Genomic DNA, 27,558 nt, shown 5'->3' with positions numbered 1-27,558 from the left:
GATAATTCTAGTAGATTGGTGAGGCGTGATTTCCCTTCACAAAAACCATGTTGACTATTCCCCAACAAATTATGTTCATCTTTGTGTCTGACAATTTTGTTCTTTACTATAGTGTCAACCAGTTTGCCCGGTACTGAAGTCAGGCCTACTGGCCTGTAATTGCCGGGGTCATCTCTGGAGCCCTTTTTAAAAATTGGCATCACATTAGCTATCCTCCAGTCATTTGGTACAGAAGCTTATTTAAATGATAGGTTACAGACTACAGTTAGTAGTCCTGCAATTTCACATTTGAGTTCCTTCAGAACTCCTGGGTGAATACCATCTGGTCCTGATGACTTGTTACTGTTTAGTTTATCAATTTGTTCCAAAACCTCCTCTAATGACACCTCAGTCTGGGACAGTTCCTCAGATTTGTCACCTAAAAAGAATGGCTCAGGTTTGGGAATCTCCCTCACATTCTCAGCTGTGAAGACCGATGCAAAGAATTCATTTAGTGTCTCTGCAATGGCCTTATCGTCCTTGAGTGCTCCTTTAGCATCTCGATAGCCCATTGGCCCCACTGGTTGTTTAGCAGGCTTCCTGCTTCTGATGTACTTAAAAAAAAATTGCTATTACTTTTTGAGTCTTTGGCTAGCTGTTCTTCAAATTCTTTTTTGGCCTTCCTAATTATATTTTTGCATTTCATTTGCCAGAGTTTATGCTCCTTTCTATTTTCCTCACTAGGATTTAACTTCCACTTTTTCAAGGATGCCTTTTTGCCTCCCCCTGCTTCTTTTACTTTGTTGTTTAGCTACGGTGATTCTTTTTGGGTTCTCTTACTATGTTTTTTAATTTGGGGTATACGTTTAAGTTGAGCCTCTATTATGGTGGTGCGGGGATTTTACTTTTGGTGCTGTACCTTTTAATTTCTGTTTTACTAACCTCCTCATTTTTGTGTAGTTCTCCTTTCTGAAATTAAATGCTACAGTGTTGGGCTGCTATGGTATTTTCCCCACTACAGGGATTTAAATTTAATTAAATTATGGTCACTATTACCGAACAGTCCAGGTATAGTCACCTCTTGGACCCGATCCTGTGCTCCACTTAGGACTAAATCAAGAATTGCCTCTTCTCTTGTGAGTTCTAGGACTAGCTTCTCCAAGAAGCAGTCATTTAAAGTGTCAAGAAACTTTATCTCTGCATCCCGTCCTGAGGTAACATGTACCCAGTCAACCTGGGGATAGTTGAAATCCCCCATTATTATTGAGTTTTTTATTTTGATAGCCTCTCTAATCTCCCTGAGCATTTCACAGTCACTATCACCATCTTGGTCAGGTGGTCGGTAATATATCCCTACTGCTATATTATTATTAGAGCATGGAATTACTATCCATAGAGATTCTATGGTACAATTTGCTTATTTAAGATTTTTACTTCATTTGATTCCACACTTTCTTTCATATATAGTGCCACTCCGCCACCAGCATGACCTGTTCTGTCCTTCCCATATATTTTGTACCCTGGTATTACTGATTATCCTCATTCCACCAAGTTTCTGTGATGACTATTATATAAATATCCTCATTCAATACAAGGCACTCTACTTCACCCATCGTATTATTTAGACTTCTAACATTGGTATATAAGCACTTTAAATGCTTGTCACTTTTTAGCTGTCTTCCATTGCATGATGTAATTGAATGAGACTTTTCATCATTTGACTGTGTCTCATCAGATCCTACCTGTATTTTATTATATTCCATCCTCTCCTTCTTAGTAGGACATAGATAATCTCCATTACTAGATCCTCTCCTAAGGGATGTCTCTGTCCAAACCATGTGCTCCTCTGTACCTGTCGGCTTTCCTCCAACCCTTAGTTTAAAAACTGCTCTACGACCTTTTTAATTTTAAGTGCCAGCAATCTGGTTCCATATTGGTTTAGGTGGAGCCCATCCTTCCTGTATAGGTTCCTCCTTTCCCAAAAGTTTCCCCAGTTCCCAATAAATCTAAACTCCTCCTCCCTACACCATTGTCTTATCCACACATTGAGACCCTGCAGTTCTGCCTGTCTAACTGGCCCTGCACATGGAACTGGGAGCATCTCAGAGAATGCTACCATGGAGGTCCTGGACTTCAATCTCTTACCTAGCAGCCTAAATTTGGCCTCCAGGACCTCTCTCCTATCCCTCCCTATGTCATTGGTACCTACATCTACCACTGGCTCCTCCCCAGCACTACACGTAAGTCTATCTAGATGTCTTGAGAGATCCACAACCTTTGTATATCAAGAGACAAATCCTACGTGTGAGATCTGTAAGGCTGTGGAATAGCCTCCCCTGGGAGGTGCTAGAAGCCCCATTATTTGAAACATAGGCTAAGCCACTGCAGGCCACAGTCCTGCACTGGTTCCCAGGGAATAGATGAGGTGGTTTATTAGGGCTTTTTTAAACCCTGTTTTCTATTATTCAGTACTCCTAAATAGAACTCAGCTTCCCCACATTCTAACTAATAAAGCCAAGAATTGTATTTTGTCTGTAACTATTTGAGATTGCATGCTGCCCAAACATGCTCACAATTCTTGGCTTTATTAGAATAAAACAAAATTTAGAATGAGAGAGAGGCCTTAAAAGCTGGAAGCATGAATTCCTATTCCAGCAGTAGGAGTACTGAGGGATGGCAGAGAGAAGTCAAAGGAAAGGAGATTCACTGTTAATTGACAGATGTTGTTGTCTACCTCTAGATCTCACACGTAGGATTTGTCTCTTGATATTCACCCTATATTTTCCCTTTGTTAGTGTCATCCTATTACCCTAGGCTATACCCTTGGCACCAACCTAAACATATTTTTAACTCCTTATTATTTGCCTTCTTCATATATTTTGCATCATGCAACAATATCCAGTTAATTCAATTATTCCTTGTAAAGGGCCCGATCTGACTCCAGTGCAGTCACTGGGACTTTTTCCATTGACTTCAATGGAGTTTGGATCAATCCAAAAAATGCCCCACCTTCCAAGGTTCTGAGTCCCTTTTCTGAGAGCCAATGGGAGTTGAGGGCACCCAGCACTTCCCAGGATCAGACCCCAAAGAGATCGTCCCCAAGACTAAAACACAAATAGAATGAAAAACTGGTGTGAGGGGGGAAGACACAGGGACAAATTCAGATCTGGTATAAGCAGAGGCAATGTCAGTGGGTTCCTCAGCTAGAATGGGCCCTGTTCTGCCATCACTTTGACTGCAAAGCTCCCCCTGGAGATCTGCATGTGGAATGATGGCAGGCGATAGCCCAGTGGTGTCGTTCATTTATCATCGCAGTATCACTGGTGCCACTCTAGTTAAGCTCGTGTCAGTATTTCCATTACTGAGAAGTTCATAATTCAACCCTAAAAATGTCATCTCAGGCTCGAAGTTCACAGGCTGAAAGCAATTAAAAAAGCATTGGGTTTAAATCAGCTTGGGCAGGATTATTATTTTAGTTTACAGAGAGTAGAAGAAAATGGTGGCTTGCTTGGTTCATATGTGGTTTCGTTTGCAGTTTAAAAAAATACAGTAACTAGCCACCCTAATCCCCTTTCAAGACTAGCATTGTGCAAGCCACTCACTCACAGCCTGATCACTTAACAAGAATGGAAACAGCAGCGTTTTAACACAGGTTAAATTGTTACTGTCTCCGGCTTCAAATTTTTCCCCACATCAATAGGTCCAACTGAAGCTAACGGGCCTACACGCAGGAGCGAGGACTATTTGTTTGAGTGAGGAGGGATTGGAGGATTGGACGCCACAAGCTCACAGTATCACTACAGCGTGTTTTTAAAGCATGCGTCAGTTTCACGTTGAAATGACCGTACACAAAATCCTGCCGGTTCCTGTTTATTCCCAGTGCCGTGAGTCACCCAGCACACTCTTCCTATTGCCTAGTTTTGCCTTGCCTTTGCCCCAGCGCCTGGGGAGGCCTGGGTGGCATAGCACGCTGGTGATACGCCTGCTAAACGCTCTGCCCGAAACCAGGGGCAAGAGCTGCGCGGACCCTTCCCACGTGCAAAGAGTTTCGTTGAGTCCCAGCGCAGCTGGACCCTCCCCACAGCCTGGATTGCAGCGGGGCACGGACGGAGAAACACAACAGTGGTTTGCATTGATAATAGCAACAAGGATTGCAGCGGGCTTCACAAAGCTGGGCAGGTGTTAGCTCCGTTTTACCAGCAAAAAAACAAGGACCCAGGCTAAGGCAACATTTTCTCCCCTCACGCTGGGGCAGACCGTTGAAATGGAGAGCAAAGTGCTATTCAGCCCGAAGGAAGGGGACATAATCTGGCTTTATGTGATTTTCCCAGTGCCATCGAGTGAGTGGCAAAGTTAGGAATCGGAGTAGCAGCCGTGTTAGTCTGTATCCGCAAAAAGAACAGGAGTACTTGTGGCACCTTAGAGACTAACACATTTATTTGAGCGTAAGATCTGGTGAGCTACAGCCCACTTCATCGGATACATAGAATCCATCGGATGAAGTGAGCTGTAGCCCACAGAAGCTTATGTTCAAATAAATGTGTAAGTCTCTGAGGTGCCACAAGGACTCCTGTTCTTTTTAAAGTCAGGAATATTCACGCCTCCTGATCTCTACCCCCTGGATCTGACCAATAACTCAGCCCCCTGTAGCCACCACGCCGGGAAAGTCAGCCTCATCACTAGTGTTAAAACAAAACAAACAAACAAAAATCTACTGTAAAACAAAAAGGTAAACGAGACAAACTGGCAACAGCCAGGCAACCCCGAGTGAAGGCTGACACCCCTTTTAGCCCTCCTGTTGTGCATTGCGACCACGGGCTCTCAGGACAGTCACAGTGGGTAATTTACAACACAACGCTTGCATTGTACCTTGGTACAACCAGATGAGACAAGAAGAAGTTGTCAGACTTCACTGAACGCTTCAGCTTTGCTCAGGTTCGGATCGCAGCCTCAGCGGGGCACGCGTCGCCGCTTGAAATGTACTAGCTTGTGAACCAATTTCTGTACAGAACAAACGCACGGAAGCTACTCTTCTCCGCCTGGAAAAACCGACTGAGAAACTTCTCAAACGCCCACCGACTTTTCACTATTTCTGCTCGCTCGTATAATTTCATTCGATTGGGACAATGGAACCCAGTGAAGACACTTTCCTTTTAGTATCTAGTCCAATTTCAGTTTCTGATTCACAGCGCTGCAATGTCTGGGTAGCAGACAGGGAGGGGAATGATTATTCGCTGGCTTGGAGCTAATATCCAGATAGATAGATAGATAGATAGATAGATAGATAGATGTGGTGTAGGGGGGATAGATAGATAGATACGTTTCTCTTAGCCCTAGGAGAGAAGGCGGAGGAGTAACATTATTTAATACCCGCTAATCGAAATCAGTGAAATGCCTGACCTGACATTCCGTTCAATGAGTCACTCTTTCCAGACATATTTCACTCAGAGGGCTCTGGATTCTGGGGGTTGCTGCTGCCAGGAGGTACCCGGAACACTGCAGAAATCCGCTGCTTTCCACCACTGTCTTCCCCCACCCCCTTAGGCACTCCCGGGCTTTCTCCTCATGGCCTGATGCTGGGAAGTGAATTCTCAGCCCTTTGGCTTGGCATCCCTTTTACGGGCGCGTGAGCCCTCCCTGACCAACAAGGCAGGGAAGATAGCAAGAAAAATCGCGGGGCAATTTTCCTGCGTGAGGTGGAGGGTACTGGGGAGTCTGATCCCAGCCCTTAGGTAGCGCACACAAGGTTTCACTTCTGCACTGTGGAGTTTCTGCTCTCTCAGGATCAGCCTCCCGAGTTGTGTTTCCTCGCCCTGCTGCAGAAGCGACATTTCAATAGAACCAAACCGAAGCAGAGCGGCTGCAACGGCTGCGCTACACAAGGGCTGGTGGCAAGTCCCGGCCGATCCTGCTCCAGGGGAAGTCACGTAGGAGCAGAATAGCCCCTGCTACTACAAAACGTTTGCACCATTAACGCGCCGCAGCCAGTTCGCGTCGCCCCCGCGAACACCCCCCGCGGCGCATAACAGAATCGGGACCAGAGTGTGCGACAACAACACAGTTGTGGCCCGCGAGCAACCCTGACTAGACCTTGCCCAGCCGAGACCCTGAGCCCCACAAACTCCCTGTGAAGTTAGCGGGGAAGCAGGGCGCACGGGATCGAGCCCTTAGCAATGGACTCGAATAGAAAAAGCTGGCGCCAAGCACTGGCGCTGGGCAGCTGAACAAAGGCTGGGCCCGTGTGTCTCTGCGGCAAGTGGGTTCGGTTTGGCGCCGTAGATCTAGTGAGTCTTTAACTAACATCTAATTTGATAGACGCCAGGAGCGATCCGGAACCGCGCTGAGAAAGTGATGCAGCGCCCACATGGGGGGAAATCCCCGCGTCTGGGGCAGGAGGGGCAATTCCTGCCATTGGTGAGGAAATAAAACCAGGTTTCTTTTCTCACCCCGAAAGAGCCAGGACTGTGGGAGATCGGAGGGCGAGAAAGGAAATTACCAGGCAAAACTACACACAACCCCAGAAAAGCGCTTCGGCGTCCGTCTTCCCCATCGCCTTCCCGGCTTAATCCTGCACTAGTCCAGGGAGCTAATTCCTACCGGACACATCTCTAGGAATATGGGTTATGAGGAGAGAGAAAAAATAAAAAACAGGAGAGAGATTCCCGGATCGGAATAACCCCCCCCCCTCCCAAATCATATAGATTTCGTTTATTTCTTCCAACTTGGAAAGGGGCTTTTGACGCTGATAATTTACCGGGCCGACGACTTGCTAGAAAGGGGGGAAAGGTTTGAACTGGCGGGAATATGCGGGATAATCGCGAAATTAACAAGAGGCGACACGGGGGGTAGGCGGGTGGAAATTGCCCCTTCCCAAAACGCAGGGGAACATTTCCGAAGTGCAAAGAGACGACTGGGAAAGAGACAATTCACCCTCGGGCGAGCTAATCCCAGTTCGGTTTGGGATGAAGCTCTGACCAGGGCAGGTCATTTTCACAGACATTAAATGAGACTTTACGAAGCAACCCAAGCAGTTTAGCCTTTTCAGCACTAATCCACAAATATAGAAACAGACACACATAACAAGGCTTTCTCCGTAGCGCATCTTGCAAATTACACAATTCACCTATATAGATTTCTTCTTGATGTAGAATTTGTTTCGCATAAACCGATGCACATAGCCGCAGAGACAATGGTGTGTATGCAGACAACAAATTCTATATCCATCGATTAATTTTGCCCAATAAACGATGCATCGACAGACAAATCGAGGAATATAGACACAAAATGTATCCACGCATCTGTAATTCAAATAATCTATCTCCATGGATCCAGGTGTAAAAACAATTACATTTATATATGTGTGAGGAGATAACTACGTTCTATCCATAGACAATTCGAATTTGATCTCTCTATAGAGAAATAGTTTATCTAGCGATCTGTATGTGGGGAGATAGAGACTCTTTAAATTGTTGAGGTCTGTCTCCTGTCGCTATTGCATCGCGATCAGCTAACAGAGATCTCAATGCCTGAATTTTCTTCTCACCCAAACCAATTCCCCCTCCTCGCTCACCATCCACCTGCCGCTGGGACGGAATGTCCTTCTGGGCAAACAGAAGGAAGGGAAATTATGCCCCAGGGAAGCGCACGGGGCGGCGGTGGGGTCGGCGAAGCAGGTAGGGAAATGCCCCTTCCTCTGATCTTGACCCCAGGCCAGCACTGAGTGGCCCCGGCTGGGCTGCATATGGGGCACCTCAAGGGTCAATCAACCAACCAACCAGCTCTGGAGCCCAGCATCCAGCCCTGTAAACGGCGTTTCCAGACATCCCTGAGCTGCTGCTTCCCCCGCCGGATTAGTGTGAAAGGGTCCCAGGTAGCTCGAGAGGGGACGGAGTTTCAGGCTCCCGGCCAGGAAAGGGGATATCGGGAGCCCTGGGCTTTGGCCACGGGCCAGGGCATTAATAGCACAGGGTGATTTTCCCTCTTGCCTGGGACGCAGGGGGTCAAGGACCCCCAGTATAAAGGGGAAATCAGACCCAACACGGAGGCCTCCGCTGTTCTCACCCCCAGTGTCTCCTACCGCCCTTTTCGATCTGAGAAGCGAGATTCCTTCTCAAGCCAGGTGGTTCCTAGAATCCGAATCGAAGGGAATTGTTAGACCTTCTCTCACGCCTGCTGGGAGCGATATTGTAAGGGCTGGGGGGGCACACACTCCTCACACCCTATTCGTTATCGGTTACTTGTTTCGTCGAATTTAAAACAATTGTTAACGGGGACGGTTGCCTAGAACCATCATTATTTCGTTGTCTGGGATAAACGGAAGGCGGGGGGTGCACACGGCAGAGAAGGAAAGAAAAGGAGTGCGGTGTCGGACTCGGACTCAGTTTCTTACAATACTGCTATCCCAGAGCAATTCAAAACAAACCCCCGTGGCTGGTACCTAGAACAGCAAAGGGGTGAGATGAAAGTCCACAGCAAACACAAAGACAGGGGGCTAGTGAAACTGACAAACCCTTCTCATGCCTCCCCATTGGTACGGAGAGGGCTCTGAACCAGGGGTCACGGGAAAGCAAAGATCTTTCATCACGCACAGGGGGCTTTCTGCGCGGCTTTTGCAAGTATTTAATCAAACAAAATACAAACACCCCCCACCCCAACAGAGGAAAGGGTGAGAGAAGGAGATAAAAGAGCCGGAGGTGAAACGCGGCTGCCCGGATCGCTCCTGTCCCCTCTATCTGGAGATGTTTGACTCAGACTCGCCATTCAGCCGCTCTGGGCACGTTCCCAACACCAGGGTTGTTTTGTAGGGGTGGGGGAGAGGAGGAAGAGTATTGTTGCAAATCGGGAGAATCCGGGGGCTGCTGCTCAGGAAACCCAAGGGATGGAGCGCTCCAGACTAAATGGAGGAGATCCCTGCAGGAAAGAATCCACCAGGATCTGGACTAAATGACCCCCCCAAGAGCCTTTGCAGCCCCCAAGTCTTTCACCTGAGCTCCAGTGCCCAGCGGGAGCATGAGAGGGGGATTCCAGGAGCTGCCTAAAGACCGGTAACTGACCAAGCAGAGACGGCACAGAGCCCTTCCCGATCTACAAGTCTGGAGCAAACACCGTGCACAAGCACAAGCGCTGGGAAAGCGGAGGGTAAAGAAACAGCATCTTTTGCTTGTCGGGGTCAGGAATTTCAGCTCTGCCAGCCAGTGACCCCGTAAGTATCGAAATGTGAGCAACCAGAACACAAAGCGCCGGGATGTGACTGAAAAGGAATGAATTGATCAATGGAATGAATATACTAGACGCGTGTATAAGCTGTTCGACAAGAAGGATCTGTCTCTAAATACACAGATACTTTTACAGCCAGAGATTTGTAGAGAAAAAAGATAAACAGCCCAAGATATGTAGCTACACGTACATCTGTATCTCTGTATATATAGTATCTATCTACATACAGCACAGAGAGAAGAAATGGAGATAACAACTTGTATACTCTATACATAATGGTATGTAGCTAGACAGGTACTATATTATGCATGGATACAGATCTCTCTATAAATATACAGATAATGGTGTGTCTATACCGAAATAACGGGGTGTGTATTTATATATGTATACGAGAGAGATCTGTATTCATACATCATTCAATAGCAGTCTAGATCTAGGTACCAATATTTGGACAGATAGATACAATGGGATTTTAAGGATTTGTGACATGCAACTTAGCCATATCTGATCTAAACCAACTGACTTTTCATTATAAATACAGATTATCTGACCCGAACTATAAATTGGAGCCTGTTTCTGACAGACAGGTCTGTCTCCGGATAAATGGCCGGGTCCAGTTAATTCTCTCTCTCAATTCGTGAGATTGGGTTGGAGGCGGATTTTAAAACTCAGTAGCAAGAGGAGGAAATTTCCCCTCTGGATCATAAAGGAGAATCAAATGAGGTCGCATTGGCTCCCTACAGCCTTTAAAGCAGCCCCCCGTTTTCTAGCCGGGGAGAGGGCACCACAGGTAGACAGATAAATCTAGAAGGCGCCAAACAATCAAATACAAACAAAGGAACAGTCCAGAAGCTGGACCCCGTTCTTCTTATTCCGTCGACCAAGATCAGACCTAGATATTTTTGCCACCCCTTTCTGTGCCCTGCTATCGCAAGGAAGTGACCGCACTTCCTTCCTGCTGGGTATCAGACGGTAGCAAAGACTTGCGCGTCAAGCAAGGTGTGAACGGCCCCTAACTTTTCCTATAATTTGTCCCCACCCGCCAGCCCGCTGCATCTCGCCCGAGAGGAACTAGCTTGGGGGGGGCAGGACGGCAGGGGATGTGCAAAGCGCCCCCTCCTCAGTGTGACCTCCGTCCCGGCTGCAAACGCGACCGGGCCCGGAGTGAGTTAGCAAAAGGGTCTCCAAGCGAAACCCTTCAACGCGCCAGGCGGGCAGGCTCCGTGCCGCGCCAAGCAGCACGGTGCGGTGTGTAACAACGCACACACCGACACGGCCGCACGCCGGCGCCCCGGTTAGCCAGAGACCTGTGGCAGCATTTGCAGAAAACTCTCGCTCTGGTTCCCCGGCCATTTACATGGCATGTTTTTGCCGAGCGCCCGGCTGAGTTCACATTTCAGCGGAAAGCGCCGGAAACCGGGCAAAGCCGCACGCGACGTCTCCGCCTAACCAGCGCGCACGGGCCGCGAGTGCGGGGGAGAGACGCTGCGTTCAGAGCTGCGCAGGGAGCCGGCCTTTGGCCAGAGCATCTATCGCCTCCAGGAGTGGCCGATCCGCGTGCTCAGCGTCGGGAACAGAGCAAGAAATAGGGGGTCATAAGACAAGCAACGAATATTATGGAGTATGAATGTGTCTAGATTATGTGTGTATGTACATAGATCAACACATGCCGTATATATAGTGTGCGTATATATATCCCCATATATATATATGCACAAACAACATATATACCAGCATGTGTATATAGATCTATACACACACACACACACGCAAACACATACACACGTACATACATACGCACACGCATAGCTATATTATATACACACACGTGTAGATACATACATATGCTTAGTATCTATATTCCCGAGCGAGGGTTCCCAACTAGGCTCTCCTATGCATATAACATTCCTGGATCAGAGTTCACAGCTTAGCCTGAGCTACACTACCCTCAATTCCAATTTGACAAAACAACCGCCTGCGATCTCCCCCAGCAGACAGCTCAGCGGCTCCGCTCCCCCCGCTCCCCACCTGTATTTCCGAAGAGCAGATTGCAAATAAACTCCCCGGCGGTGACTTGCATGGGGCTCTCCCCACTCCTAGCAGCAAATTGGCGCGATGGATGCACTCTCCGGAGATTTCCTCCTTACAATGCAGCGCTCAGGGGGTCTCCCAACTTCTTGCAAGGCGGTTTAAAGTTGATGTGGCTGCGGGACCAGTATTTTGCTCTCATCTAGGAAGATTGTTTACTTCCCATTAGCTGCCTAGCAGCTCCTCTTCCCCAATCAGCACAATCATCATGCATATCCACTCTGCTAAGCTCTCCGGGTACTTCCTTCCCTGTTGCACATTATTATTTTTCTCTCTATATTATTAGTATTTTAAAAAGAAGGCAACCAACCTCATCCAGCCCCTTCGCAGGAATTTGCCTCACATGGAAATACCCACCCGTCTTACATTTCTCAAGTACTCCCCCCCGCCCGCCCGCCTCTCCAGATCTCACAGTGCAGTTAGCCACCCTCCCTGCACCATTTAGGCTTCTATCATTGCCAGTTTTCTTTATTATTAAATCAATGAGGGAAAAAAATCCTTACGTTGCATTGGCACACCAAGAATCTCTGGAAGCCCCTTGACAGAACCTTCTGTAGTGAGTGCTGAGCTTTGCATCATTTTATTTAAATAGAAAATAAAAAATAAACGGCTCTATTTTCTCTCTCTATAAAAATAAAATAAAACATTAAGTTTAAAGTACAATCAGGGCTGATCCTTCTACACGTGCCGGAGGACTGGAGTGGCCCTGCTTTAGCCCTGGTCTGTTTCAAATCCCTTTTGATCCTGCTATCCTGGGTTAGTGTATCCTGGGTTAAAGTGATGCTGCAGCAGCTCTTTTCGCTGGAATGCTGGTCCCCTGAAGGCAGGTTTGATTCATTCACACTGCAGGGAGTGAGCGTGACGTCACTTTCCGCAGGGAGGCCCCGCCCCCACCAGCCAATCCCCTTACATCATGTCAGAAGCTGGGGCGGGGACACTCAAAGGACAGAGCCCAGGTAAAGATTTTAGGGGCGGGGCCACCAAGCGAAGTGGGCGCGGCCTGTGCCTTTATGGGCGTGGTTACCTGGCATTCAGCCCCGCCCCTGCCCTGCGAGGGCTATAAAGGCAGCGGCGGCAGCGGGTGGCTCAGAGCTGCTTGTCTTGCTGGCTTTGCGCAGTCCCTGGCGTCCCTTGAGTCGGGAGGTTACCCCAGTGAACGAGCGGCGCCCCACGCCTGTTACACCGGCGCACGCGAGAAATCCCTGCGTCAGTCACAGCCCCCCCCTTATTATCCCTCGTTCCCCGGCTCCATTTCCCTTCACCCTGCGGCTCCAGCCAGCCAGCTACCCCTCGCCACCCGGCCACCGGCCCCTGCACAACCTGCTCCCTCGTAACAAACGCTGCAGACATCGACAGGCCTCGGCTGCCGCTGACAGGATTAAACAACCCCCCCCCCCGGCCCCGCCGTTCCTTCCAGTTGGGGTTTGCTCCCATTGCCACGCGGCCTTCCTCGTTTTGCAGCGCTAATCTCTGCTGCGGCTTCTCGCTCGCTCGATTCGTTGCTTGGTTCTGTCTCCCTCAGCAGCTGTTCTAAGATTTCCCCTTTATCCAAATAGCTCCCGGTGTTTTATTCCCCCCTCTCCCCACGCTGACATGCAGCGTCAGCTACAGCGTCGCTTCACCTTGCCCAGGCCTGAGGAACAACTCTCGGGTCTGTATTTCTCACAGAGCATTGCGATTCTTCTCAGTGCGTGCCTGCTCCACGGTCACAAGCCGCGCACACTTTGAAATGCCTGGTTTCAGCACTTATTTCTCTGGAAAAATTCAGATCTCACGTGAGGAAGTTATTCCTCCCGCCTCTGTTCATTATGAAGCTTTTCCTCTTAAAAACAATTCGAATCACGGATGCATTATTATGACACGCAGGGCAGAAAGGTCACAGAGTGGTAAACAAACAGGTTTTCTTTAAAATAGCCTTTTTCACTTTATATATATAAACCTCAGGCTAGTGTTGCTGGCCCCAGCCTATCATATCAACGTGAGCTGGATGATTGACCAATTTCATCTAGTCAATTTCAGTATTTGCCCAGCCAAACATCCCCCTACCCTGGGGAACGCTGGTGGGAGTCCTGTTGCTTGTTGGATTGGGAGGCCGCTTCTCGCTACACTGCGGCTACAGGCAGGGCTGTGGTTACTCGGTGTTTCCAGTCCTCTCTCTAGGCAGTAGGGAGGAATGCTGGCCGGCTGGCTGAGGAAGCTGGAATGCCCCACATTTGGGTGACTGGAAAGGAGAGAGCTCCAGCACTTGGTTTTTTTGCCGTCCACTGAATCTCCTCAGAAGGGTTCCCCTCCCCTTTTCCCCATGAAACCCAAGGCAGAAAACAGCCAGCCCAATAGCTTTCGATAGCACGCTGAAAACCCCCTCTTAATGCACAAGGAAGATGTCCTAAGAAATCCAACGCTCCACCTTAAAGATTGTAATGTTTGCCATTTGCCACAGCTCCCATTCTTCCGGATGGCCGACCGCTTTCCTCACCCGGGGCTGGGGGGGAGGGTTTTGAAACAGCACATTTTAGGAGTAACTAAGGACTGATGCATGTCCTGCCCCTTCTGTATTTTGGACCAGCCCCACGGACGGCAAGAGCCCGGCACACACCCGTGTCCATTCCGCTGCCAGCGATATTAAACCATGCTGGGAAATGTCCTTCACACCAGCTGAGAGAGACCGAGATCAGGACTCTGGTAATAGCGACTTTTTAAACGAAAAAACAATAAGTGAAATGAGCAAAAAACCGAACAATAACGGCGAGTGAGTTTCCCATCCCTGGGCTGATTTACTGGCGGGTATCAGCAAACGAAAATATCGACATTTATTTCTCACGGAGGAATTTAAGAATCTTTTGAGAGGTTTAACAGATGATTAGAAAAGTACCTGTGTCCAACCAATGTATCTGCTTTCTCCAAGCCCGCTGCACAGAAACAGCCAGGCTTAGCTGGGATCAGGGGAAGGGGGGTGAAACCCCCTCGATTCTGTAAAAGGCTCTAGGCTAAATTCATTCTTGGGGCGAAGTATGGCGATGACCTCATTGCTCACGCGTATTTCCCCCTCCTCACCCCCGCTGGAATGGATTTGATTCAGTGTGCTCACCTTGCCCGTCCCATCTCAGGGGCAGATCCTCCGTTGGCATAAATGGTCATCGCGCCGTTTATATCAGCTGAGGCTGTACACCCCCGCCCCCCGCCTCTTGTCTCTCGCCTGTTGCACCTCCAGTTAAAATAACTTTTACCGAAGGGGACTTTTACTGAAGATCTCCCCGGCTGGAATGTTACCGTGTCCGATTCGTCAAACAACCCTGCGATTATTAATTACTGTTATTAGACGTTAGGTGTGCAGGGCAAAGACATTTCGATTTATCACGTCAGTAAAAGTCACAAGGCACAAGTGCATAGAGATAAGCCTTGGAGAAAGACCCTAACAATTATTTGGCAGAAGGAATTATGAACCTGGCTAGTAAATTCTATGTCTGGTAGCCCCAAAAGCAAACACGAAATAGACTCGAATTTAAAAATGGGGAGTTATTATCTAGAGTGAGTCAAAAACTTCCAGATTAATAAATCAAGTTTTGATGAAAAACGAAGAATTTTTAATTTTAATTGTTTAGCAAATTTTTTCACAAAAGTATTCATCCCATTTTTAGACCAGCTCTAAAGCTGGTTGAATTTTTCCAAATTCTGACAAAAAATGTCATTGAAGTATCAATATTTTCCTTATAATTTGCACAAAAAAATAATCATTTTTAGATCAACTCTATTAATATCCTTGTTTGATGAGACCAAGCATTGGGACCAGGGAGCAGAGAATGGCAGGGAATAAGCTCCCACAAAGGCGGAACATAAGTCCCAAGCTGAAAAGCCAAATCATTCCCATATAGGTAGAAAAATGTGTTTCATAACCCACCACCAGCCATCCAGAATGTTCTGGAGATCATGTGGGAAGTTACACTCTCCTCCAGATGTACAAATCGTTTTATCTTGGTATTTTTTAAATTTTAATTGCTTGTGGGGTTCTTTAATCAGGACAACACTAACTATAATAATATAGCGGAGAGCTCTTTATCACTTTTCATCTCTGGATCTCCAAGCATTTTACAAAGGGAGAGAAGACTCATCTCAATTTTTAGCTGGGGAAACTGAGGCACAGAGCAGGTAAGTGACTTGCCCCAGGCAACGTAGTCAGCAGCAGAGCGGAGAATAAACCCCCAGGGTAGATCCTCAGCTGGCCCCAGGTCTCCTGGCTATCTGTCCAGGGCTAGAGTGGCCATGATGAAGCCCAAGATTCAACCTCATACTTCCATGAGTCCAGTGAACAGGTGGCAATCACCAATTAACCAAAATATTGTGGGGTGACAATACCAGTTAAACAAAGTGGAGGAAGGAAAAGGGATACACAGCCATGGATGTTAAAAAGAAACAAGCAAATTTACTCAAATAGCTGTGCAAGAGTGTTTTGGGATGTTTCACCGCTGGAGAGCTTCTATAGGTGTTTACACTGGTTCACCACAATGAGAGTAAGCACATGGACATTTCCCCAGTTCCCCTTTAATTCAGAGGGCGGGAGGGAGGAAGACATGAGATCCTAGTCTCAGACAAGGGGTGAAGTTAATTCCTGAAGTAAAATCATTGATGTTTAGAGCAGTTAAATACCAAAGGTGAATTTGGCCCATCCAATTTAAAAAGCATAGGCAGAGAATTTCCACACAAGGAACACTGATAAGGAATATGGCATAACATATCTGGTATTGCTATAGATCTGTCTATCTATCTGGGTCTTCTGCATGAAAGAGGTCTCCAAATGTTAACCTTTTCCTGAGACATAATATTGAATAGACAATATAATAAGAAAGAACAAAATGCCCAAGATAGTGGGGGAAAAAAAACCAACAAGGTTCTTCATTACAGACAATGGAGCCATGTGATATGGTTTCTATCAATATTAATAATTATGCTAGCACCCACTATATGGGAGGTTGCTATTGGGGATAGATTACTATAGTGAATTGCAGAAATCAATGCATTAGATCAAAATCTATTTTGTTACATCCATAGGCCATAGATTGGGAACATTTCAAAAGCTCTCTTTTGTATGTGTATGTTTTTCAGGACTCCTATGGGACATGGCTTCCGGAGCCATGCAGAGACATAATATTAATTCCATAGTATGCACCTACTAAACTGATACAAAGTCAGGCTATTCCAGATGAGGTCAGACTGACAAAGGCTGGGAGGGAAGCCATGCAGGAGAAGGAAAAGCTTGCGTGTGCAGGAGGTGACGGATAAAATTGCATAAACAAACCAGGGGTGATAGTCACAGGGAATAACTAAGAACGTCTGGGAGAGATGACATACAGGCTCCTGAAGAATCCCTTCTATGGAATGAGAAAAGTGCTAGCCTGCAAAAGGACATGCTCATTGGCTCTGAAATTGTCCAGTCTCATTAGGGAAATATATACATGACCCTCCTTCTTCTCTAACTTAATTTGTCCCCAGATCTCCATTAGTGGAAATACAATCCCTTGCATGCTATAGGATCTAAATGACTCTTCCCATGCAGGAACAAAGTCAGTCAAATGGAGTAGGATCCACTTATATTCCCTTACCCTCTGCTAACTGAAGCACAGTTTAAAGGAACACTCCAGTGTTACATAAGTAGGCTAGGAAGGAATAGATTTTTATTGGTAAAAGCAGATAAACATTGATTTCACCGTACATGCACAGGCTGTCAAAAAAGTATTTCCAGGAATAATCCAAATTTATAGACAGGCAAAGTAAGAAAAATGCAGCTTGAGAACTTATTAAAGTTTAATTTAAGGCTATTTACTTTTTTATGATGGTGACAATTTGTGTTTTAATGGCCCTAAACCTTTCACTTTTTGAAGCTCAATGTCTACTGTCATTCAATAATTGTCTGCTCCCCATCTCCCATAGTTTCCTGCAACTGTGAAAATTTAATAGATAAAAATTGAAAAAATGCTTAAACCCTTAATTTTGCTCAACGGTAATACTTTAAATGGATACAATGTTTTTAAAATGCATAAAAAATAAACATCAATATTATTAATCAAAATTATTTAAAAAAATCAAATTCTGCAGAGCATATACATAAGAATATTCCAATAAAACCTCGTATTGCAAGGCAAAGCAAATTATTTCAAAAAGTTAAAGTGCATTAAGACAAATAAGAATGCTGCATTGCATATATAGGTCATTCCAGCTGGAGTCTGGTAGTGAATAAGAAAAGAACAATGGTGCTTATTAGAAGAGGCTAATTTAACTACAGGATCAAGATGGAGTCTCCCAAAGCTTTGCAAAGAACTCCACTCCTAAAAGATATTGAGTGACAACACACTCAACCAGTGGAACATAGGCAGAATCATGACCTCATGAGAAGACCTCCATCTGGCTGTACATAACCCTGAGGATACAATAGTGTTTTACACCCAAAATGCCAGGTGAAGTTAGGGAGAGCCGTGAGTGCTTGGCTCCACTGAAAGCCAAGCCCAAAGCAACTACCAAGAGTTGATTAATCCTTGTGTGTGTGTCACATGCATCCACCAACTCAAATCTGATGATGCAAAGTGGGACTGAGCAAAGCAAAACATCACAGTTTGTCAAAGATATCATAAGGCAAGTTGTGCTATTTAAAACCAAGTGTTGCTTACTTTACAAGTAATTAAAGCAGCTGTTAAATTGCCCTGCATACACACATATACAATATACTTTCCCTCCCTGCAGATATGGGGCTGACATCCATGTGATCAGTGCATTTGTCATGCACCTTTGACATGGGTATAATCAGGGTATGAAACTCAGGAGAGCTGGTAAGATGAACTTTCTTTCCTGGACTCAGTGTCCTGACCGGGGTCAAGACTAATACCTGACAAGTGACTGGGGTCCAGATACACTGATTCTAGTAGTCACAGTTAACACTCATCTGCATTCTGCCAACTAATAGATACATACAAATGTATATTAGCCAATCTCTATTGGACAGCTCCCTAAGAAGGATAACTACTCACTAGAGCTTTCCTTTCTGACGCGCAGGAACATCTTCCAATCAGCACATGGGAATCAAAGCACAGTCTCTTCAAGGCAGTAGGTTTTACATGCAAATCTCTGAGAATTACGCCGCAGTCACTGAAAGGCCCTGGGCTCTCTGTGCTAAGCCAGGCGGAATCAAGCTGCAGTCTTTCAAGTGCAGGGAGATTTAGAAGTCAGCTCCTGGGGTTGGGGGAGCAAACCACTGTCTCTCTTCAGCACGGTAGGAATTACACTCCAGCCTAGTCCTCCACCCGTCAACTGAGCCCCGGCCTCTCAAGTGCATTAAGACACCCACAGAGTGCAGCCGCCTCTAGGGAATGGAGCTGCAGTCTCTTGAGCGCAGTCCGAGCTGTGTCTCTGGGAATCAGACAGCTGTCTCTGGAGGGTGACTATAAGCACAAGACAGACCGCTAGGCAATTGAAAGGCAGTTTCCTAAATGCAGATCTAGAAGCTGGGCTCAAAGCGGAATGCACAGACTCACAGCCATCATCTTCCTCCCCTCCCAGATTCCTGTTCGCATTTGGAACCTGTTTCCCTAATTATTCCATTGCTAGTGGAAACCAGCTCATTCTTCTTCCTCTCCCGAACTCTTTGATTTATCTTTCTGTCTGGATAACAGCTTCCGCCCCACCCCCTTCTCCTCGGGGAATTCAATTTTCATTCATTTTTCTGCTTTGCTAGATTGATATAGACCCTCTGCCCTGGTCCATATTACTCATAGCAGCAAAGAAAAAGCAAGGAGGGCAATACAGAGCCAAACCTCAAGGGAGTTTCCTTCTTCCCAGAGGGAGCTGCTAGGAGCTGTCCAATGAAAGAACAGGATCCTGTGTGCGCTGACTCTCCATGGCTTTCCAGTCATCCGTCATCCATTCCTCTACCCTCCTAGCCTTTCTTTTGTCTCTTGACCTTCCCCTCTGGCCATCTGGAATGTGCGCTCTTATTTTCTGGTCATCTGTCTGGCACAGCGCTGTTACCGGGACACAGAAAACCTAAGACACAGGTGGCAGGGTTAGGTGGGCCAGAGAGACAAGAGACCTGGTTCTGGGGCCAGCAAACTCCCTTCTTTCCAGCAAAACTAAGTGTTTTGGGGCAGGGAGGGGGGAAATCCCATTTCTACATAAAGTACAAAATAATTTCAGGATTTGCTTTGATTTTTTTAAAACTGACTTTTTTTGTGGGGGGTGGAGGGGAGAGCAGACTCTTTTGTGGAAAGAACTGGGCAGTTTGTACAAGTGAAAACCCTGCATCCCTGCCAAAGAGGGGTGGGGGGGGACAGAATATCACCCTGGAGCAAAGGCACCCTGGGCATTCAGAGACGTTTCCCTCTTTCTTTAACATTACCATGTCTGCAGCCACCAGCAGCAGCCAGCCAAACTGCAGGAGCAGAGCCGGGAGGCAGATCCTGGCCTGGCCTTGTATTTTATAAGGTTGCTGCTGGGTCCTCTCTGTCGATGATGATTTTAAATAATTGTTTCGAGTGTGAGAGAGGCCCAAATTCTGGTTCTTATCCGTCAAGAGCCAGAAAGAAACCAGCTGGACATTTAACTTGGTGCCACATCTGCAAAGTGGTGTCCGAATTGGTAAAGCTACTCCTGGTCTCTTAATCCAGCTCTGCTCCGTGACAGGCTCCCTACCAGACTGTTTCTTCGCTTTGTGAGGAGGGCACTGCTCAGGGAGATTCATTGGGAGAATGGCTGCGTCCTCCCAGGTATCATGAGTATACACCTCCTAGAACTCCTTGGGGGAACATCCTCAGCTGGTGTATTGTCATTGCTCCATTGTGGAGCTATGTCTGTTTATACCAGCTGAAGATCTGCCCCCAGGGCCTAAATAATAAGGTTTCAGTGGGGTTTTTTTTGTTGTTGTTTTTAAATACTAGGGTGGTTTGCATGAAAACTCTCTCTACTATCTCTTGGGTTGGATTATTTACTATTGGTAAAAACTCACTTGTTCTTGCTGTTTATTCTCCCACCAGAAGTCATAATCCTCTGTTTGTGGGCTCATAAGTCTCTGCTTGTAACATCATAATCAAATGTTTTAGCAGTTCATTATGTTGTCACAAGCAGAGGATTATGAGGTCACAAGAACAGGATCACGATTTAAGGTAGGGAATGAGCAGAAGCCCTGTATTCTTGTAAATGTACAGCAGATATAAAAGCAGAAACACTCTGGAAACCCAGAATGATTTTGTTAGGGTAGGGACTGTTTATTTTGGGTTTATATAGCACCTGACACAATGGGGGCCTGATATTGATTAGGGCCCCTGGGTTCAATACAGGAGTGTAGTCGAGGGTAAATTAAGGTAAACGGAGCTTACCCACTTCTCATTTGGGGAATACATGAAGTTTAGCTGAGGGTAGTTTACCAACTTATTTTTTTTAACCAAAACACCACTGCTTCAGTAATAAATCATAAGAAATCTGTAAGGAGAATTTATCTCAGAGTTTCCCACGAGGCACTGGTGGCTTCTGATTGCATATTCTTTGGTGCAGCTATGTATCCAGCTCTGTGTTTGTACAATGCTTAGCACTCCGGGCCCTTGATGCAAAGTGGGACCTCTAGCTGCTACCAGTAATATTAAAGAATAATACAACTAAACAGTCCCCTGCCCCACCTGTATACATTTAAGTTATATAAATACACACCCACCTTAACGATTTGTGCATGCGAATGTTAGCTCTGCCCCAATTCAGCAAGGGATTTAAGCACATAGCTAACTTTAAGCTCTGCATGTGCTTAAGAACCTTGCTGAATCAGGGCCTGTGTGAAGACAACTACAGCCAAGACTGGAAACACTAGAACCACGCAGGGCCGTGTAAAGAGATTAGAAACAAAGGAACCTTCCACCCGCTGTGGCCCTGGGGCTGGTATTCTGATGTCAGCTAGGATCAAGGTTCATTCATCCCATGCTAGCATGCAGTGTTGTTGTAGCTGTGTCAGTCCCAGGATATTAGAGAGGCAAGGTACTCCAGGGTAAGATCCAGCCCTCCAAAAGCACCCCAATAAAGGCCTTGTCTCCATTGCAGAAAGGCTCACGGATTAGTAAGGAGATAAAGCCCCTTTCACAGCTAGGTCAGCCACTGAAATCCAGCCCAAGTCAAAAGACACCACAAGTCACTGATGGCTGTTCACTGGCTTATAGGAAAGGAGCGTGGTGGGTCTCAGCCTGGTTCCCGCTGTCAATGTCAGCCATAAAACATGCTGACAGTTTGCGCCGAGCTGCCAAGGATCGTGGAGACTGAGCTACCTTCTCATCCCCAGAGGGGGTCTGTCCATGTGCGGGGCTGGGGCACATGGGCGGGGAAGCTTCAGCGCTGCTGCCTGGAGTGGACCTGTTCTGGTGAGGACACAGGATTTGGCTTCCAGGGCTGTCAGCTGATCACCTTTCACAGCCCTCAGTCCACTTAGAGAAACAGTCTAAAGCACAGGGTGGGCAAATACTCCCCAAGGGCCAGCACGCACACACCCGTCTCCTGCCCACGGTAACTAAAGATCAGGAAGGGCCAAAAGCTGCCCTCAGTCTGCAATGGAGAGACAACTGATGAGGTCAGCCTGTGCTATGGCCCTTGGGGTTACTCTCCCCTTTCACAAGGGCTGTTTTCCCTTTAAGAGGAGCAGTGGGCAGAGGGGAAGGAGAGATAAACCATCAGCTGAAAAACCAAATCCCCAAAGAGCGCGGCTCCAGCCCAGAGCCTGGCGCAACAGAACCAATGTGAAAAATCCCCCCCAGTACCAGGGGTGAATGTTCGCAGCCATCAGAGCCGAGATGCAGAAAACAATCCACCCTCAGCCCTTCTAAAGGAAATCAAGGACTGTTCAGACAAGGGCTGGGCTGGCAGGATCCCCTCCATTCTGCAGCTCCCCAGCACCCACGAGCCTCGGCAGCAAGCCCTTATTGATCACCCAGGCAGGAATACATGAATGCTTAGCCATAGCTACAACACAGAAATGTTTTACACAGAACGTTGCAATAGCCCCTCCCCCACTACTCCAGTGCTATCCATTCTATACCCCCTCATCTTGCATACCCCCTTCCTCTGGCTAGAGCGAGAGAGAGAGAGGTGGATCCAGGTACAAAGTATTTACAAACACGGACGAGCTTCTGTACTCACCAGAGGTTGACGAAACAGTCTCCCATTTCAGGAACTGCAGAGCAGGAGGATGCTATTTTAACTGAAAATATTTAAACATTAGCTGAATCCATATTTGCTCCAATACACATACATCGAGGGGCCTGGGTCCTTGTGGGGACTTATTTAAATGCCCCAAAAACAAGCTTAAGAGGAGAAGAAAACAAGGTGGAAAGGGAAAGGGAAGAGGCAAAGGTGGCAGGTCTCCCAGAAGAGAACGTACTTTGATCCCACTCTGAAGCTGGGAAAGTGACTCTGTGTGTGTGTCAGGGGAGGACGGGGGAGAAAGGGGGGCTGGAAAAACAACCTCAGAGAAAATTAAATTGCACTTGAGGGCAAATTCTATTAGGGAATAGCGACTGTCTCTCAACAGCCTGTGTCCATTTAGGTAATTAGTTGCAGGCCAGGAAGCTCCATCCAGAAGTTGGTCGGGTGAGGGGAGGAGGGGGCTCTCCCTGCTTCATAGGAGTTCGAGTTGACCCATGCAAGCCTGCCATTATCCTACTCTCTGTCTTACTACTGCTCCCCTGGGCCTCAGCAGAGCTCCAGGTCCCACACGACCCTGCGGTTGCTCCATGTTCAATCACACTTCTTGCCCATCTGAATCCCACTCCATCCTACACACACCTGATACTACAGGATCCCTCTGTCCCTAATTCCAGATCCAAATCCCTCTGACACAGACGGGCTGTTATCTCAACTCATACCTGACCTTTATGGCGCAGGACAATTCCCTCTCCTAATCAGGTCTTTGCTGTCATGCTTTCCCCTTTATAGTATTATGATTCCTGATGTCTCTGGATCTCCTGGGCCTGTCAAAATGAGTCTTCATTTATCACTAGAATGAGACCATTCGCCCAGGAAGATGCCTGGAATCATCTCTTATTGTAAAATGGAGAAATTGGTGGGAGTAGCTCCTATTCCAGCCCCTTTCCTCATTCCAAGATAATGCCTACATGCTCTCTCCACCCATGTCACAGGGAATCTGTTGCCATAACTTCCCTTTTCAAAGGGGCTGCCAGAATAACCACACTCCAAGCATGACACCCAGATAGAACCTCTATTCACAGATTACAGAGACATCCAATTCAGAAGTCGAGCAACCCTTAATAAAACAATGCTACAGTATTCCACAGTGACCACCCCAACACCACATCTCATAGTGTTTCGCACCATTGCAGTAGAATATTGCAGTGACTTCCTGTTATGTAGAACATACACACAGAGAAGTTAGATGTGAAGTACTCATACTGGAAGGTTGCAACACAACACTGCTTTATTTCCTAGACTACAGAAAGATAACCCACAAGGACTCCAAAACAGAGAGCAACAAAGCAGGCTGCTCCCTAAAACAGAGAGGCTCCACTCACCCCACCTTGCTCTAGACTGGCTGTTGGCTCCTGACTGCTGCTATGCCCAGGTCCCACACTTCTCTTCAGACCTCTTCCCCCACCCCCTTAATGCAAGCAGGAGCAAGAAAACCCCTGCAATTTTAAGTGACAGGTTACAATGGGAATACAATACACCACATTTCCTTTAGAAATAATCTGTTGGTGAAGACATTGACAGTGACCTCACAAAGGCCTGTGCCAAACAGCAATCCAGCAAGATGGGGCACTGAGTTAATGACCTCAGTGCAGGGCCATGCCTAGGGGGGTGCAGGGCCCGGGACATAGGCACCAAGTTTCTAATCTGTTGGGAGGTGCTCCCTCTGGCTCCATCCAGTCCCCTGCCCCCCACTCCACCCCTTCCCCCAGGGCCCCACCCCTGCCCCTTACCACCCCTTCCTGTCCAGCCTCTTCCTGCCCCCATCCCGCCTCTTCCCTGCCCACTTCTGCCCCCTCCCCTGAGCACACTGCACCCTCATTCCTCTCCCCTCCCCCCAGCGCCTCCTGATGCCACGACAGGTGGTAGCCGCTGAGAGGGAGGGGGAGGTTCTGATCAGTGGGGCCCACCAGCGGGCAGAAAGTGCTGGGGGGAGGGGGAGGTTCTGGTAGGGGGGCTCCTCCTTGTCCCCCCTGCCTGCCTGCTGCTTGCCTCCCCGTTCACCTCCTCACTCCACTCGCCCACCCGCCTCCTGCCTAACCTCCCCACCTGCCTTCTGCAGGGCCCCCAAAAGCACAGGGCCCAGGGCAGTCGCCCCTATTCGCCATACCCCAGGGACGGCTCTGCCTCAATGCTTCCTTGAGACCAGCCCAGCAAGGCGGAGCTGCTGACCCAGGAACTTCAGAGAGAGCTTTGTCTTGACCTTATTCCACTAAGGTAGCGGCACTTGGCCAGTCACCTCACAGAGACCTGTGTCTTCGTATTGCTCCTACGAGCTAGCATTGCTGAGTCGGTTTAAAGTAAGGGGGTGAGGTGGGGGGGGAGCTTAGCTTAGCTGCTTCTCCTCCCTCCCCTTCTTCTAGGCATAGAGGAACTCTGCACCCTCACTAGCAGAATCGAAATGAGCTCCTGGAGGCCTGCTTTGCATCTGCATCCTCTGCTATATGAGCAGGGTAGAGAACCACCAGGAGCCCCTTATGGCAGAAGGTGGTACTGCATCCAGCAGTACCGTAGTATATTAGAAAATGTTTTCACCTCTTAGCTAACATGGCTGGCAGCTGGGGCATTATTGGTGGGACTTAGCTGCCCCAGCCGTCCCTAGCTTGAAGTGTGGTTCGTAGACAGCACCATCAGAATCATGCATAAGAAAGTCGCATGAATAATAACAAAAGATACACTCAGTGCTTCATGAACTAATACATGGAAAATTGGCGAAACCCCAGACCCTGTTGGCTGAGCTGCAGAATGGATACTGTACAGGGATGCTCAGTCCCAGGGCATAGGGTAACAATGCTGAACTATATCATATTTATTTAAATAGCAAAACAGATGATGGTGAAAAAGCCCCAAGGAAAGGGTCATTTGTTGGCGTGTCTGGCCTATTTTGTTTAGTTTAATTGCTCTGTTCTGCCTCAGTACAGGGTGACCAGCACCCTTTCTGCTCTCCTTGGCACGAGCCCTGTATCTGGCTCATTTAGAGCATGAAAAGCTGCATGCTGCGTATTCACATCTTGCAGCAGAGCACAAGAGGCAATTGAGTTACCCTATCTTGAGCCAGCCTCAAGAAAGAAGCTCCCGAATTGCCTGCGTGTGGTTGAGTCAGGGCAGTTGTGTTGGCCTTGAGGAAAGCCTGGGCCAGGTTCTTAGAAGGAGTTGGAATGCCCCAATCAGGATTATAGAAAGTCTGGTTGTTGGCCTCTCTTTTTCCTGCCTGCACTGGCAGCTATAGTTCCTTCTGTAATTCTCACTGCTCTGCCTGGCAGTAATGCTAAACTGAGCAGAACTTCCCTGCAGCTCTGAGATAACTGGCTTGCTGTAGCTTTATGGCTGTCCTGTCCTCCTCTAGCATCCGCCCAGGTGTACACCTGCTAGTTCTGTCTCCGCTCATGTCCACACTTGTCCAAAGCAGTGGGGACTGAATGACTCAAAGGCTTGACGATGGGCTGTGGAGACATAGCTCTTGAAGTGGCTGGCTCAAGTCCAGGAGTGGATGCAAACTGTCATCTAGCAGCTGTTGGGTGGCTTCAGCAAAATGAGTTAGTTGTTCTCAGTCTAGTCTCAAGTGGACAATTGTCCACAGAACTACAGCTAGCACTCGCTGGCTCCTCTCAGCAAGAGAGGCCAAGGACAATTGTGCCTGGAGACCCAATTGCCCCTCCTTATAGAAGTGTGCTCTCCAGGCTAGGGTGGAGGCACAGTGGCTGGAGAGCAGCAAGGAGGGAAGCTTGCATCATTGCTGTCTATGCACTTTTAAGAATCTAGTAGGCTGCTGTTGGCAGGGCAGCTGCCATTTTGTGAGGTGAAGAGGTTGCAGCATGTGGCCGAGGGGGGACACACACTGCACTCGCTCATGGGGACCTGAGCATTGTTCTGTCTTGGATTTGTTTCTCTTCCGCTCACTTGGGCAGAGAATGTACGTGTGTGAAACCCCTTTGGAGTTTGCCAGCTTCTGGAACGCTGAGCCCAGACTCTGGTCCTAGCCGCTGGACTACAGCAACAACGGTTCCATCTCCCAGCCTGCTGAAGGTCTGGGGAGAGGACGGAGTAGACTGGAAACTCCTACAAAAGCCGATGAGGATGCTTTGGATGGAGTGATTTATATAGACAGTTTGCTGGGCCAATGAGGGGCCTGGACTGCTCAGTCCCTTAGTGGGAGGGCCAGGCTGCCTTAGAGACAGTTTGGGAATTCTTCTGGTTTCACATTGGGGCTGTTTAGGTTTGGAGTGGGGAGAGGAGCAACACAGCCTGGGGAAGCTCGACTCCCACTCCCCACCCACAGGGAGATGTTGAACTGTTGTGGGATTTAATAGGCGATCAGGGAGTTCCAGCCAAGTAGTCGGGGGCTGGGGGGGGGGAGAGTCCACCCAGTGCCAGGTCCCTTGACCTAGCCGAGACCTCCATAGTACTCCAGCCGAGGGAGCCAGGAGAGGACTCTACCCCACCCCACCCCACCTAGGGGCAGGGGCGGCTCTAGGGATTTTGCCACCCCAAGCATGGCAGGCAAGCCGCCGAGGGCAGTCTGCCACTCTCGCGGTGCCGGCAGAGCGCCCGCCACGGCTTGCCGTCCCAAGCACATGCTTGGCGTGCTGGGGCCTGGAGCCGCCCCTGCCTAGGGGTGAAGACACTGTAAGGAAACCCCTTTCTTTTTGTTCAAGCCAACCAGCAATCACAGCACTCATCGCAGGATTTATCCTCAGTGTCCCATCTCCCTGGGCTGGTGCTAAGGAGGAAGCGAGGGAGTTGTGTACAGTGATGAATGTAGGGAGCTGGGGAGTTTGTTATATTGTTGATGTTTGAGTATTTTAGTTCATCTTAATCCTTTCCATCCTTAGAGCCTTGGTTTCCTGTCCCCAGTACAGCCGCCTGTGTTATATTGGTCTTTCAGAGTGTGACATTTCATTTGTGGGGGCCTGTATTAATATATTTTGTTGTTTTTGGTACTGGGTTGTATTAGTTATTGTCCCATGGACCAGCACCCCTTGTGGCCCAAGCACAGAGAGGAGTCACCAGGGGTGGAGGCACCAGGTGCCAAAATCAAGAACCATGTGAGGGGACAGGGAG

General features: G+C 47.9%; 1 protein-coding gene across 1 annotated transcript in view; it reads right to left on the bottom strand.

Annotated features, from left to right (window-relative positions):
- LHX4 (LIM homeobox 4) overlaps positions 1-23,029 on the bottom strand; it is a 73,481-nt gene extending 50,452 nt beyond the window's left edge. The window contains exons 1-2 of the mRNA XM_039484754.1: positions 22,970-23,029; positions 22,435-22,486 (exon numbers count right to left, since the gene is read on the bottom strand). Of these exons, the coding sequence (XP_039340688.1) occupies positions 22,435-22,486; positions 22,970-23,029 (112 nt within the window). The remainder of the gene's footprint in view (positions 1-22,434; positions 22,487-22,969) is intronic.
- Between the last annotated feature and the right edge of the window lie 4,529 nt (positions 23,030-27,558).

The sequence above is a fragment of the Mauremys reevesii genome, linkage group 8, assembly GCF_016161935.1.
Source record: "Mauremys reevesii isolate NIE-2019 linkage group 8, ASM1616193v1, whole genome shotgun sequence".
Lineage (NCBI taxonomy): Eukaryota > Metazoa > Chordata > Testudines > Geoemydidae > Mauremys > Mauremys reevesii.
This window is presented reverse-complemented; position numbering and strand designations above follow the sequence as displayed.